This window comes from Pseudophryne corroboree, chromosome 10 (genome assembly GCF_028390025.1).
Source record: "Pseudophryne corroboree isolate aPseCor3 chromosome 10, aPseCor3.hap2, whole genome shotgun sequence".
NCBI lineage: Eukaryota > Metazoa > Chordata > Amphibia > Anura > Myobatrachidae > Pseudophryne > Pseudophryne corroboree.
Window position 1 is genome coordinate 173,848,249 of NC_086453.1, and position 15,677 is coordinate 173,863,925.

Sequence of the window (15,677 nt, forward strand, 5' to 3'; positions counted from 1 at the left end):
GTAAACTCTATGTACGAGCAATAAACAATTTGTTACAACAGATTAGAATCTTATGCTAAATGTTTTCTTTTACCCAGTGTTATGTCCTGAGCCAATAATATAACCTTCTCCCTAAGTCTTCCCTCAACCCCAGTTCAGCTCGTTACTTGTACGGTGGTGCACGTTGGGTACCTTCCTCTACAGGTGTCTTGTAAGAGTAATGACAGTAACAGCAGTGACCGCTCCGACTCTGAAGACCTGTATTCTCTATCCTGCGATTCTTACAGATAAGCTGACGTCACTGAGGGGTATCCTGATTTAGTCAAAATGGATACATGGTGGTTGACTACCTCTTGACGACTGATCTGAATCTAAGATATGACACAATCCTTTAGGGGAGGTTAGGCAGTGCTTTTAGTCGACCTGGCATAAATACACTGAACCACTGTCTCTGTTCTGATCTCTTCTTTTAATTAACGGAAAGCTACTAGCAGATTATTCCAATACTTATGCACACTTTGTAAGTCCCTATGAAGTATGTAGCGGGGCCCGAGACAAGCTATGATTGTTTAGTGCTGTCTCAATTTCCTGCCTGTGTACTGCCGATCGTGCATTTATCTCTATATCAGCTGCTGGTGTCCGTAAAGCTATTCCGCTTAATCCTCGTTATTAATGTTTAATTTATAGCTCTTCTGCCTTACTTTCTCAGCTCTCTGTCCTCTGCTTGTGTTAACTGGGTTGTGGGACCTTAGGCCTTGTCAGTGTGGTGTGATGAAGGGCGGTTACAATACCTCTCCTGACAGTTGGCCGGTTCCTCTGCAGACCTTGCAGCCTCTGGTACCCGATACTGGAACGGGTGCGGCGGGGTCTCCCTCTGTAGTTCCACCCACCGCTGGTTCTCAGCACTGCCACACCGTCACTGTCTCTCTCTCGAAATCAGCGGCGCCGCTCCGTCTTGACCACCGCTGCCTCTCGGTCCCTTCCGTCTCTCCTCCTTTCTGCGTTACCTCCCTTTCCGGCCGGGTACGCAGCTCCAGCCGCCGCTCCGAGCTTTCCTCTTCCTCCGTCACACCAGCTCGCTCTCGCTCTCCTCAACCGCCGCTTCGCTCCCCTTCTTATCTCCTCCACTCAGGTACCCGGATCTCTCCCGCCCGGGCCACGAGTCCGTTCTCTGCAGGTAAGACAAGAATCAGCCAGTGCTGGCGCGTGAGATCGTGTCTTAAATTGCCCCACGTGTCAGCTTAGTTCACACTGTCACCAATGTATAACACCAGGGCACTTGGGTAGCATCACCCCGGGGTTTTCACATTGGGGCACCACAGCCATTAATACATACTGGGGCATTTTGGGCAGTATAACACTGGGATTTTAATACTAGGGCATTACATTCTTCCCCACTTGAATTATACATGTCCCCATGTATTAGACAAGTTAACTTAAGACAAAACTCCCTTTGTACAATTCGGAACCATTTTTTCTTAATACATTTTCATACGGCTTACAATCATAAACTATCAACAATAATGTATAACATTTGCTACAATCTACTTTTGATACCTAGAAGGCAGTTTCCCTCTAGTGCTTCTCTCTGAGCGTCTTAATACTGGAATTTCGATATTGTTAGTAATCGAGAAATTCTCTTCAACCACTCCCGAGGTATCTTGCATGACTCTATCTTGGGTGAAGGTAAGAGTCGGGCAATACAGACTCATTAGAAAGTTCATTTGTAGTTCCGGGGAAGGGGTCTCTGGTTGAGATTCTACCGCCGTTTCAAGATTTATGGAGTTTTTTGGGCACAGTTTTAGTTGATTCCGATGCACTAGGCTGGAATGCCGCCCATCTTCTCGTACGATGCGGTATACCGCAATATCAGGATTGGGTATCTCAGTGACTATGTAGGGAATAGGTTCCCAGTAGTAATCTAGTTTGCTATTTCTTTTGTTCCTCCTTCGGAATACTTTGCTTCCCGTTCTCAGAATGTCTGCTTTGGCTGAAGAATTGTAAGTGTCTTCCTGTCTTTTCCGTACTATTTCCATGTTTCGGTCCACTAGACATTGAGCTAATTTTAACCTGCGTTGATGTTCCTCTACCCAAGTTGACTCATGGAATGGTTCTGAGCAAACTTCCACCTCCAAATCCATATCCACAGGCAGCTTCCCCTGCCTTCCGAATAGTAGATAATAGGGGGTGTACCCCGTAGAACTGTGAACCGTGTTATTATAGATGAACACCAGTTTGGCGAGTAAGAGTGGCCAGTCTACTCGTTGCTGAGAGGGAAGGGCTCTTAACATGTGGATCAGAGTTTGATTAGTCCTCTCACACAGTCCATTTCCTTGGGGATGGTATGCTGTCGTTTTGAGTTTAAGACACCCATAAACTTCACAAAGTTCCTGGAACAACTTGGACGTGAAAGCTGGTCCCTGGTCTGTCAAGATTTTGGTGGGATACCCGTATGGCCGCACAAAGGCCCGCCAAAAAATCTCTGCAGTGGTTTTAGCAGTCATATCCTTGACTGGTAAGGCAACAGCGAATTTAGTGTAATGATCCACGATAGTTATGGCATATTCATAGCCAGTTCTGCTTCTTTCCAGCTTCACATGGTCTATAGTAACCAGTTCCAATGGTTGATTACTGAGGATTGGATGGAGTGAGGCCCTTTCAGTGGACCGTGGTGGTTTCCTCAAAACGCATGCAGTACAGTTTCTACACCATTCTTCCACATCTTGGCGTAACCCAATCCAGTACACTCGTTGCCTTAGATTGGCCTCAGTTTTTTGAGTCCCAAAATGACCAGATCGATCGTGATAAGCTCGTAGAAGAGTCTGTACTTTTGTTGCGGGAATAAGCACTTGTATCGTAATCTGATGAGTTTTCGGGTCTATACTTCGTCTAACTATCAGTCCTTGTTGTAGTTCCAGGCGATCTCGTTGTCGCCACAATTTAACTAATTCCGGCTCACTGACTTGCCGCTCCTGCTTGGTTAACCCTTTATTCTGCTGTAGCATTAGCTTCAGTTTCTGGAGGACTGGACATTCCTCTTGCCAGCGTTGCCAATCCTTAATAGGTGTTGCCTCTTCTTTTTGTTTACCGAGAGCAGTTTTGGACATATTCATGTTCTGAGTAACTAGACGGCCTGATGGTTGGAAGGGGGGAAGTTCGACAGTCTCCCACCTATCAAATATTTCCGGTTCTTCTTTTGTTGGTAGTCTTGACAGGGCGTCGGCATTGCTATTATTCTTCCCTGGTCGGTAACGGATATTAAACTGGTAATTAGCCAAGCGGGAGTGCCAGCGTTGTTCTAATGCCCCCAGTCGGGCTGTAGCCAGATGCGCAAGTGGATTGCAATCTGTGTATGCCACAAACGGAGTCACAGCCAGGTAATCTCTAAACTTTTCCGTGACTGCCCAGACCAAGGCTAGAAATTCTAATTTGAAAGCGCTATAGTTGGCGTCATTTCTCTCTGTTTTCCGAAGGCCGCGACTAGCGTAAGCTATCACTTTTTCCGTGCCATCCTGCGTCTGAGCCAGGACTGCGCCTAACCCTTGTTTACTAGCATCGGTATACAAAATGAAGGGCTGCTGGTAGTCGGGATATGCTAACAAAGGAGCTTCCGTCAAGAATTTTTTTAATTGATCGAAAGCTTGTTGTTGTCGGGTCGTCCAGACGACTAATTGATTCTTTCCCTTCTCATTCTTGGGTACATCGCGAAGAAGTTCATGCAATGGAGACGCGATTTTAGCAAAATCTTTCATAAATCGGCGATAATACCCCACAAATCCAAGAAACCTCCGAACCTCCTTAACGGTCTGGGGAATGGACCAATCTTGAACAGCTTTGACTTTCTCCGGATCAGGCGTCACTCCTTCCGTGCTCACTACATGTCCTAAGTATTTGACTTTGGGTTTTAGTAGGTGACATTTGGCCGGATTTAACTTGAGACCATGTTTAGCAAGTTGTTGGAATACTTCTTGCAAATGCTGTAGATGTTCAGTGTATGACTGGGAGAAAATGATTATGTCATCAAGATATAATAGGACCATGTCATAGTTTCTGTGCCCTAGGCAGTGTTCCATAACTCTCTGAAAAGTCGCGGGTGCATTGCACAGACCGAAAGGCATCCTATTAAATTCATGCAACCCCATTGGTGTAGTGAAGGCAGTTTTTTCCTTATCTTCAGGCGCCATCATAATCTGCCAGTAGCCACTGGTCAGATCCAATGTCGAGAAATATCTGGCCGCTTTAAGGGCAGTGAGTGATTCCTCAATTCTAGGCATTGGATACGCATCTTTGTGGGTGATCTTATTTAACTTCCTATAATCAACACAGAAACGTAACTGTCCATTCTTTTTCTTAACTAACACTATTGGTGCCGCCCATGGACTATAACTTTCCTGGATGACGCCAGCAGCTTTCATGTCCTCCAACATCTTTCGGACTGGTTGATATAAGGCTGGTGCTAATGGCCTATGTCTTTCCTTTATGGGTAACTCGGCACCAGTCCTAATGTGATGTTTAACAGTGGTGACTGTTCCAAAATCAGTGGAGTGTTTACTGAACACGTTAGCATTTTCTTTGACCACTTGGAGCGCTCCTTGTCTCTGTTCTGAAGAGGTATCTTGGTCTCCAATGTGGATATCTTCCCACCATTTCCTCTCACCTTCTTGGGTGGCTATAGTGGTATTTTGGCCCGCTTCTGTCTCGTTATTAATGATATCTTGAAAAGTAGTCCAGGATAGTTTGGCGATGGGTTGGCGTCGATATAACTTAATCGAATGTTGGTGAGGGTTCATAATCCTCACAGGAACTCTACCGTTTTCCACTGTGACCAATGCATGGGCCACTACGATGTTTTCCCAGCCACCCATACCACAAGGTTCGATTACGGCTTCATAGTGCCTACCTCCTGGTCCACATCGGGTTTTACCCCATACAATCATTTCGGAGTTTGGTGGTACTTGAACGGGTTTGCTATCAGTGATGCGTACTTTCCCAATGTATCCTGCACAATTTGCAAATTTCTGTTGGCATTGCAAAGTTTTAATGGTTTTCTTCACCGTACTCTGCTCAAAAGACACCATCTTTGACAGTTCCTTTTTCAACAAGGAAATTAGTTCCTCAGGACATCGTTGCAGGATGTTCATTCCGAGAATGATGGGCGTAGCATTCGGGTCGTTGGTATGAGTAATCAGACATCCCTGTTGCGGAAGTAATGTTTCTCCAATTTGTATATCTGCTTCCCAATAACCTACACAAAGAATGTCCAGCCCATTGCTAGCCAGCAATTGTAACCATGTGGGTGGAGGCATTATCAGCTGGTCCTTGCCCCAGTGTTGTCGAAACATAGGAAGTTGTATCGTCGTTATTTGCGATCCCGTATCTAGCATAGCAGTGGTTTCTAGCCCATTGATAGAAATTGTAATGTTGGGACACTGACCAACGTATTGGGGCCACCATTCATCAGGTTTTGGATCTATTCTTCCGATTCTCCCCGAGGCTCGATCTCCAACCTCGGGGCATTGGAGTTTAAAGGCTCTCGTTGATCGCATTGCCTCTCCACATGTCCAGGTCTTTGACAATGACGACAAATGGGTCGCCCCTGGTTATCAAATCGATCTGTAGATCTTCTCCCACGTTGTGGTGGGGATCTCCATTCACTATAAGTTCTTCTTCTTTCTCTTGGCCATTGTTGTCCCTGTGGGACAGGTACCTGTTGTTTAGCTAAATTCCGCACCACTTGGCACACCTCCGTCATCCCCACGACTAACTCCTCCATTTGACCCCGAAGCGTCTGTATGGGATCCGTCACCGGAGTTTGGAGGCTCTGGGTAGCTAGGTCCGAATTCTTATGGAGTCTTTGAACAGTTGGTACGTAATGTCCGGCTGAAGGTTGCCCTTCCTGATAGCTAGGCATTTCAGGGAAACTGACCTCTGGTACCAGATTAGACCCAACTACCTTGATGGCTGCCTCTTTAAAATCGAGAAAGGACTGGTTCGGTTGTTGCAGTCTTAACAGGCGCAGCTGCGCCCGTGTTCCCTCTCCACTAGTTCCCTCTATAAACTGCGTTACCAGGGTTTCATCGACATTTCGAATTTCTTTATCGTCGACTGTCTGAATGGCTTTCAAAGCCTCCTGTAAGCTTAGAGCATAGTCGCGTAAGGTCTCGGTGGGTGACTGTTTTCGGCCATAAAATCTCATTTTTAAGTCGGAGATGGTTTTCACCTCGAAGGTGGTGGTTAATCTTTGGAAGATCTGGTCTACCTTCTGTCTTTCTTCCTTCGGCCATGATCGAACTTCCCGGAGAGCGGATTCTTTAAGTTGTCCCAACACAATTTCAACCTGCTGTTGTTCACTAAGTGGGTACAGACGGAACATAGATTTCATTCTATGTTTAAACTCTGCCAGGTTGTTCCCATCCAAGCCAAGCGCATCCCCAGAATACGTGGGAAGCCATGGTGCTCCAAAATAATAGGGCAAGGTAATGGGATTTAACTGTGCCATTCTTGGAGATTCACCTGCATCGCCGCGGGATGTCTCTGCTAATGGTTGTTGTTCATGAGACATTCTTCTTTTCGGAATATTCCTACTCCAGTCAATGGAATCCTGTTCGTGACGCCACAATTTGTAGTACACAGGTATGTAAATATATCTCTTCTGTTTTCCAAAGACGGGATGATATTGGTTAAGAATAATTAATAAAATATTTTATTATTTTTGAACAGACTTTTGAAATCTTGGTGTTGTTTTCACGTGTTCAATTCCTCCGTATAAGATTTAACTTCTTACTCACAACCTTACGATGACCTTATACAATGCAAAGATATTAGTAACTCTATAATGAATATTTTAATAACCTGTTGGTTAATATATTCTTCACCTTAAATGTAAACTCTATGTACGAGCAATAAACAATTTGTTACAACAGATTAGAATCTTATGCTAAATGTTTCCCTTTTTCTTTTACCCAGTGTTATGTCCTGAGCCAATAATATAACCTTCTCCCTAAGTCTTCCCTCAACCCCAGTTCAGCTCGTTACTTGTACGGTGGTGCACGTTGGGTACCTTCCTCTACAGGTGTCTTGTAAGAGTAATGACAGTAACAGCAGTGACCGCTCCGACTCTGAAGACCTGTATTCTCTATCCTGCGATTCTTACAGATAAGCTGACGTCACTGAGGGGTATCCTGATTTAGTCAAAATGGATACATGGTGGTTGACTACCTCTTGACGACTGATCTGAATCTAAGATATGACACAATCCTTTAGGGGAGGTTAGGCAGTGCTTTTAGTCGACCTGGCATAAATACACTGAACCACTGTCTCTGTTCTGATCTCTTCTTTTAATTAACGGAAAGCTACTAGCAGATTATTCCAATACTTATGCACACTTTGTAAGTCCCTATGAAGTATGTAGCGGGGCCCGAGACAAGCTATGATTGTTTAGTGCTGTCTCAATTTCCTGCCTGTGTACTGCCGATCGTGCATTTATCTCTATATCAGCTGCTGGTGTCCGTAAAGCTATTCCGCTTAATCCTCGTTATTAATGTTTAACTTATAGCTCTTCTGCCTTACTTTCTCAGCTCTCTGTCCTCTGCTTGTGTTAACTGGGTTGTGGGACCTTAGGCCTTGTCAGTGTGGTGTGATGAAGGGCGGTTACAATACCTCTCCTGACAGTTGGCCGGTTCCTCTGCAGACCTTGCAGCCTCTGGTACCCGATACTGGAACGGGTGCGGCGGGGTCTCCCTCTGTAGTTCCACCCACCGCTGGTTCTCAGCACTGCCACACCGTCACTGTCTCTCTCTCGAAATCAGCGGCGCCGCTCCGTCTTGACCACCGCTGCCTCTCGGTCCCTTCCGTCTCTCCTCCTTTCTGCGTTACCTCCCTTTCCGGCCGGGTACGCAGCTCCAGCCGCCGCTCCGAGCTTTCCTCTTCCTCCGTCACACCAGCTCGCTCTCGCTCTCCTCAACCGCCGCTTCGCTCCCCTTCTTATCTCCTCCACTCAGGTACCCGGATCTCTCCCGCCCGGGCCACGAGTCCGTTCTCTGCAGGTAAGACAAGAATCAGCCAGTGCTGGCGCGTGAGATCGTGTCTTAAATTGCCCCACGTGTCAGCTTAGTTCACACTGTCACCAATGTATAACACCAGGGCACTTGGGTAGCATCACCCCGGGGTTTTCACATTGGGGCACCACAGCCATTAATACATACTGGGGCATTTTGGGCAGTATAACACTGGGATTTTAATACTGGGGCATTACAGACATGTAAGGCAAATGACCTTATACTGCGCTAGAGAGAGTGCCATTTATCAATGAGTAATTTTGTCTACATAACTACATATAAACCTGTAAGCTATTGATTTTTTTGCCACAAAATATATCTCCATGGGGGTCATTCCGAGTTGTTCGCTCGTTGCCAATTTTCGCTATGCTGCGATTTGTTGCTAATTGCGCATGCGGAAGGCACGCAGGGCGCATGCGCTTACTTTTTTAACTAAAAACTTAGCAGTTTTGCTGTGGATTCTGTGGCGCTTTTCAGTCGCACTGCTGATCGGTGAGTGATTGACAGGAAAGGGGTGTTTCTGGGTGGTAACTGAGTGTTTTCCGGGAGTGTGCTAAAAAACGCAGGCGTGTCAGGGAAAAAAGCGGGAGTGTCTGGAGAAACAGGGGAGTGGCTGGCCGAACGCAGGGCGTGTTTGTGACGTCAAACCAGGAACTAAACGGACTGAGCTGATCGCAATCTGTGAGTAGGGCTGGAGCTACTCAGAAACTGCAAAGAATTATTTATTAGCAGTTCTGCTAATCTTTCGTTCGCTATTCTGCTAATCCAAGATACACTCACAGAGGGCGGCGGCCTAGCATGTGCAATGCTGCTAAAAGCAGCTAGCGAGCGAACAACTCGGAATGAGGGCCCATGTTACAAATTCATTTTGCAGAACAAACATTTCCACAGATGCACGAAATTCATTCTATTATTGAATATCATTGTTGGTGCTAAAAACTGGGTTTCTTGGCACAAAGCAGATTTGTAAACCAGAAATAGATTTTATTTCATGTGATCAATTTCATGTTTTAAAATTGATCTGGTGTTTGTAAAATAATGTTTCACCATAAAATCAAATTTGTGGTACAACAATGGGAAAGGTACACCTTATTATGTACTCCAAAATACATTTTGTGACAGAAAATTACAATTCGATTTTATCTGGAGAAATGAGCTAGTCTGGCAAATCTACGCTATTCCAGATTTATGTATTGTAGACAAGGTTCAAAGTTGCAGACGTTAGCCCTCTTATGTATGTCTGCCATAGAAATGCTCATCCAGGATAACTGGAGGAATACTATTATATCATACACACAGGCAGTGGCGCCGAGAGAGGGGGGGAGAGGGTACAAATTACCTGGGCCCAGGTCTGAAGGAGGGGCCCAGTGGAGGCCCATGCCCATACCTCCTGTAATTAGGCCATGCCCCCTGAAAAGTACCTGGGCACAGCCAGGCTCTCTACTGATCTAGGTGGGAGACATGCCATGCTCCTGTGAGTGGGTGCTTCTCATGTGCTAGACACCCCCCAAAGAGGTGTGGCCATGCCCACCACATACTGTGGTCACACCCCTATGCAGGGGGCGGGGCAGAAAGTTGTTGTACCGGGGCTTAGGATTCCTCTTGACAGTCCTGCACACGTGTGATACATGGTGTAAGTGAATATGTTGCAAAAGAAGGGGTAAGGGTCAAGATAATAAAAGTAGGCTACAGAGGCAAACACATTAGACTCAAGACCCAGTAAACACCATGGATGGACAATGCTTTGTGTGTTGTTTGCATATTTTTTCACATATGCACTTTTGTTGGGTTTTTTTTAAATCTGAAACATGCAACACACAAACTGCATTGCAGTTAGTTGATATTTCTGCTTCATTTCTGAAAAGCGGATGTGGTAAATTCACCCAAATTCGCTCTGTCCCTGAAAAATTCTCTCCCCATACTTTTTCAAAAATACACAGAGTGTGACCGTGCATAAGCTGCTGGTTACCCCCTTGACCCACCTGCGACTCCCTCACCCCCCTTACATCATCATATCATGTCCCCACCCACACTGCAGTTAGGAATTGCCCTTCTAGGAGAATTGCCTTTACTTTTCTTGCAATCAGTAGATTTCTCAAGTTGTGATTTATTTCTTTATTTGACAGGTGGGCATGATGAGTTTTCAAAAATGATAAATGCAGCAGAACCTCTGGGATATCCTGTTGTGGTGAAAAACACTCGAGGGCATCAAGGTAATAAAATATTTTTGTGAAGTAGGAGGCGGGGCCACAATGACGTGGTTCAGCTGAATCATGTTGTCAGCTGCCTAAAATGCTTAGTAAGGGGGCAGCTGTGGCTTAAATATACTGGTAGAGAAAGGACATGCGATTGATAGTGTAGCCTTATTCAGTTGATAAGGCACCCATTGTATACATGAAATATATATATATATATTTGAGGTAGAAATGTATTCAATATGTATTATATATCCCTGTATATGTTAACAGTAATGAAATTAATGTGATATATATGTTGCAATACATATTCTGTGAAAACAAGGAGTATGGAGAGTTCAGTGATTTATGGTGGTGTACACTGCAGCTGCTGTGCTGGGTCACTGGGAAAGCTTCTAGAGCTCCCTGCGGCAGCTGGTCAGTTTCCAACTCCCCTTAAGACAGCTCACTGTATATTAGAGGCTCCCTGGAGGCAGTTGGTCATTTCGAGATCCACCGGGTGATGGGAGAGGAGGAGGCTGTCTGTGCCAATGAATGCAAGAGGGAAATAGCTACAAGCATAGCAGCAGTGCCAGGTGCTTTGGGACTTGTAGCCAGTGCATGGCTTATTGGCTTAATGCGGGTGGTGACGGCAGCAATGAGGCACCGCACTGATCCCCTGACCCGGTGGCCATGTGACTAAAGGAGCACCAGTGATGGGAGAGCAGAGTGGAGGAGGAAGCAGTTGCCGGTGTCCTGACTGAGGCAGGGGCTTCCTGACATAAGCCCAGAGGCTGGCAGCAAGAGTACGGACACCAGCGTGGCTCCATCCTGTGTGGCTGTGAAATATATTTTTCACTGCGCTTGTGTGATTTTTAGCAGCTTCTGTAAAGATAAACAATACTGACTCTAAAAAATAGAAGCGCTTGTAATTTGTTTAAAAAATGCTCATACCTAAAAAAAGAAAACTGTTAGTTATAATGAATACAGCTCCTTTGGGTAATATGTGGAGGTATTTTGTAGGTTTTTTAATTGCTGGGGGTTCCGTATTAGTGATCCAGGTTTTACTGTCCAGTAATTGACTGACCCTGGCTCTCCCTACCTTTTGTGAGCCGCCAATCGCGGCTCACTAGTGGCGTCCCGGCTCTGGTTCCCTCCTGCAATGAGTTGCGGTATCCGTTAGTTTTGAGATCGGCGCTTGGTGATGACGTCAGATCCCGCTTCCGCTACTCCTGCCTCCGTCTCTCTCCAACGCGTTTCGGGCCTTCCGCCCTTTGTCAAGGATTGATATTAGATCAAAGTACTTGCTATTTATTGCTAAAAAAACTTTATTGTTCTCTAATTAAAAAACAGGAAGTGGTCATACGGGAAGTTACTATTCCAGCGGCAACCACATGCTCCATGTTATCCTTGACTATAGGTTATTAATCATTTAATATTTTCAAACAAAAATATAGGTATGGCATTTCAGTTGATAAAAATAAATAAATAAAGGTTATATATAAGTATCAATTATAAGAATTTGGTATTTGTTCTAAAAGTTAATTTAAATAGTGTTTACATGTATTAAAATAAAAACATAATTTTTCAGTACAGGTATCACTTATTATGTCACTAAGAAAGAATTAATATCAATTTCTACATTCAAGCCTTGTGGTTGCATCGTTTGCATTAAAAAAATCCATTTTGTTTCCTTTCTTCTTAAGTCCAAACATATATCTCCTCCTCTCCAGTTGTTCCAGATTTTTTGTATCCCCATGAATTTTAACGTGGAGGGATTTCATTGGTGATGGTCTTTGTAGTGCTTTGAAACACTATGGGTTTCCAAACCTCTTTGTATATTATATAGGTGTTCGGAAATCCTAATTTTCAATTTCCTTTTGGTTTGACCGATATATTGATATCCGCAGGGGCACTCCAATAGGTAGATCACTCCTTCAGTATCACAAGAAATTTTCTCTTTTACTGTGTATATCTTGTTTGTCATATTTGATTTAAACTCTATAATTGGTTTAGTAGATTTATTTCCCATATTTTTGCAGACTTTACAGTTCAAGCAGTAATAATGCCCTTTGTTTTCTGTTCTGTGAGGAAATTCGTCTTGTAGATGACTTGTAACTAGATGTTGCTTTATATTTTTAGCTTTTTTATACATGATTTGAGGTTTCTCTTTAATGTGGGGTACCAGTTGTTTATCCAGAAGTAGAATTGGCCAGTGTTTTTGTAAAATATTTTCCAGTTGGTAATGCTGACTGTTAAATTGTGTAATGAATGCTGTACTGTAATTGTTATCTCTAGATTTATGTTTATATTGTAGCATGGCCTTTCTGTCCATGGTTGTCACTTTTTCTATTTCTCTGTTTAGTTCTCCTTTATCATATCCTTTCTCCACGAATTGGTCCCTCATATTGGTACTTTGCTGAAGAAATGTATCTTCCTATGTACAATTTCTTTTAAGGCGTCGGAATTGGCCTCCCGGAATGTTTCGAAGCCAATTCTTATGATGATTACTCGTCCTATCCAGCATGGTGTTTCCGCTGACTTCTTTAACATGGTTCTTTGTTACAATTTTGTTTTTGTGGATGTGGATTTCCAGATCTAAGTACGTTACCATCTGTTTACTGTATGTAAAAGTAAATTCCAGGCCATATGTGTTATTATTCATATATACCAGAAATTCTTGAAGTATTTGTTCAGGACCATTCCAAATAATTAGCAGATCGTTAATATATCTTTTCCATATGACTATGTATTGTCCATATGGATTTGCATTCCAAATTTTTTCCTCCTCCCACCTAGCCACAAATAAATTAGCGTAGCTAGGTGCGAAGGAGGAACCCATAGCAGTTCCTTTAGTTTGATTATAGAATACACCCTGATCCCAAAAATAATTTTTGTTCAGTATGTACTCTATGCAACCAATGAGAAAGTTGATTTGTGCGTTTGGTAGTTGTGTTCCATTAGAGAGAAAGAATCTACTTGCATCGCATCCGATGTCGTGGGCTATGCAAGTATATAACGAGCGGACGTCACAAGTGCATAGGATGTAATCATCCTGCCACTCAACTTCATCTAATATTTGTAGCACATGTATAGTGTCCTTTAAATAACTCTTTTGTTCTTGGACAACATCTTTCAGGAAGAAATCCACATATTTGGATACATTTGATGACACTGATCCTATTCCTGAAACAATTGGGCGTCCTGGTGGAATGGTTGGGTTTTTATGTAGCTTAGGGAGTTGGTAGAATGTCGGAATCTTTGGATATTTATTATATAGAAAATCTTTCTCTTTCTCTGTTAGAATCCCGACATTCATTCCTTCTTCCAGGAGTTCTTCCAGTTCTCTCTGGTATCTTGCTGTTGGATCTTCTTGGAGGACTTTATAGGTGCTTTCATCTGACGAAAGGTTATTGACTTCTTGTTGGTATTGTTCTCTATTTAGTATGACCACCCCTCCTCCTTTGTCCGCCGGTTTCAGGACTATTGATTTGTCCCCTTTGAGTTCTTTTAGTGCTTGGCTTTCTTCCTTTGTGAGATTGTATTTCTTTTTTGTCTTTGCTGTTATATCATTAATGTCCTTCTCTACCAATTTTTGGAACGTTTCTATGTGCGGACCTTTTATGTGAGAGGGAAAGAATGCGGATGGGGGTTTAAATTGACTGTGTTGGTATATATCTGTTGTTTCAGTTGAGGATACTGACTCTAATTTGTTAGAGAAAAATTTCCTAATGCATAGTTTGCGTACAAACTTATGGACATCTATAAATATGTCAAATGTATCGGCATTGGAATGAGGTGAGAACTTCAACCCTTTTCGTAATAGGGAAATTTGATCAGTTGAGAGTTCTTTATTACTCAAGTTGTATATTCCATCTTCTTTTTTCTTTTTGTTCTCTTCTTGTCTTATTTTTTTTTTTCTGATCTTTTTCCCTCCCCTGACCCCCCTTCTCCTGGTGATAGGGCCATCCGCTTTGTTCGTTGTTTCCATGCCATTGATTTCCAATCTGGGGGATGTGAGTCCTCCATAAGTTCCCCTAAAAAATTATTCAGATCCTCTTCTTCATCCTCTTCTACAAGTGACCTTTTTCCATATTTAATATTAGGGGTACTGTCTTTTCTTGTTGTCTCTATATTTTTCATCAGTGCCTGATATTCATTCCTTTCTTCTTTTTTAGCGTCTTCTCTCCCTTGATTGAAAGATTCTTTCTCTATAGGGAATCTTTTCTTCTGGTCATAATGAAAATTTCTTGGATTGTACGGAAGATAGTTGTTTCTTTGATAGGATGTTTTAGGTTGTTCATGTATGAGTGTTCTTCTATATCTTCCATTTTGTTGGTTCTTACTTTGCTGTGGTCTGTAAGGTGTTTTTTCTTTCCTTGTTTCCTTTTGAATATTATACTCTGTTTGTCTTGGTCTTTGGTTTATTGAATGTGGGGGATTCCCATTCTTTCTTCGTTCATTCTCTGGGAAATGGTTCCTCTCCTGATGATCTCTATAAAATTTTCTTTGTTTTTGTAGTATAATGTCGTCCTCCAACTTTTCCATTTTGGAATTCGTCATTTTCATCAGGTTAATATAATCTGGCATGTTTCCAAGGGGCTCAAATTTCTTTTCTGTTGTGTGAATTTTTTCACTCAGAATTTGCAGTGTTTTCTTTCTATCTTCTATTATGAGTGCTATGAGGCTACTAGAACATCTGTCTAGAATCTGGTTCCATTTTGTAAAAAAACCCGGATCCACTGGATCAAAAGTAGGATTTTTCTGCATCCTCAGACCTCTTGGAATCATGCCCATTTCCAGGTATTTTGTCAAGGTTGTAACTTCCCACCAATTTTTTATTTCCTGATTATAATCCTTCTCTAACTTTAAAAATTGTGCACAGAAGCCTTCTTCTTGTGCATTACTTTCTAGAGGTGGTTTATCTATTATGAAAATATCACTAAGTTTTTCCCTACTGGGGTGGGTGATATACCTATGCATAGCAGCAGTGTTAACAAAAAACAATAACAATTAAAATATATTTTTCACTGCGCTTGTGTGATTTTTAGCAGCTTCTGTAAAGATAAACAATACTGACTCTAAAAAATAGAAGCGCTTGTAATTTGTTTAAAAAATGCACATACCTAAAAAAAGAAAACTGTTAGTTAGTTATAATGAATACAGCTCCTTTGGGTAATATGTGGAGGTATTTTGTAGGTTTTTTAATTGCTGGGGGTTCCGTATTAGTGATCCAGGTTTTACTGTCTAGTAATTGACTGACCCTGGCTCTCCCTACCTTTTGTGAGCCGCCAATCGCGGCTCACTAGTGGCGTCCCGGCTTTTGTTCCCTCCTGCAATGAGTTGCGGTATCCGTTCGTTTTGAGATTGGCGCTTGGTGATGACGTCAGATCCCGCTTCCGCTACTCCTGCCTCCGTCTCTCTAACGCGTTTCGGGCCTTCCGCCCTTTGTCAAGGATTGAGATTA

At 43.1% G+C, this 15,677-nt stretch overlaps 1 protein-coding gene across 1 annotated transcript in view; it reads left to right on the plus strand.

Annotated features, from left to right (window-relative positions):
* Positions 1–15,677, plus strand: part of RIMKLA (ribosomal modification protein rimK like family member A) — a 477,074-nt gene that overhangs the window by 363,779 nt on the left and 97,618 nt on the right. The window contains exon 3 of the mRNA XM_063942942.1: positions 10,163–10,249. Coding sequence (XP_063799012.1) covers positions 10,163–10,249 — 87 coding nt within the window. The remainder of the gene's footprint in view (positions 1–10,162; positions 10,250–15,677) is intronic.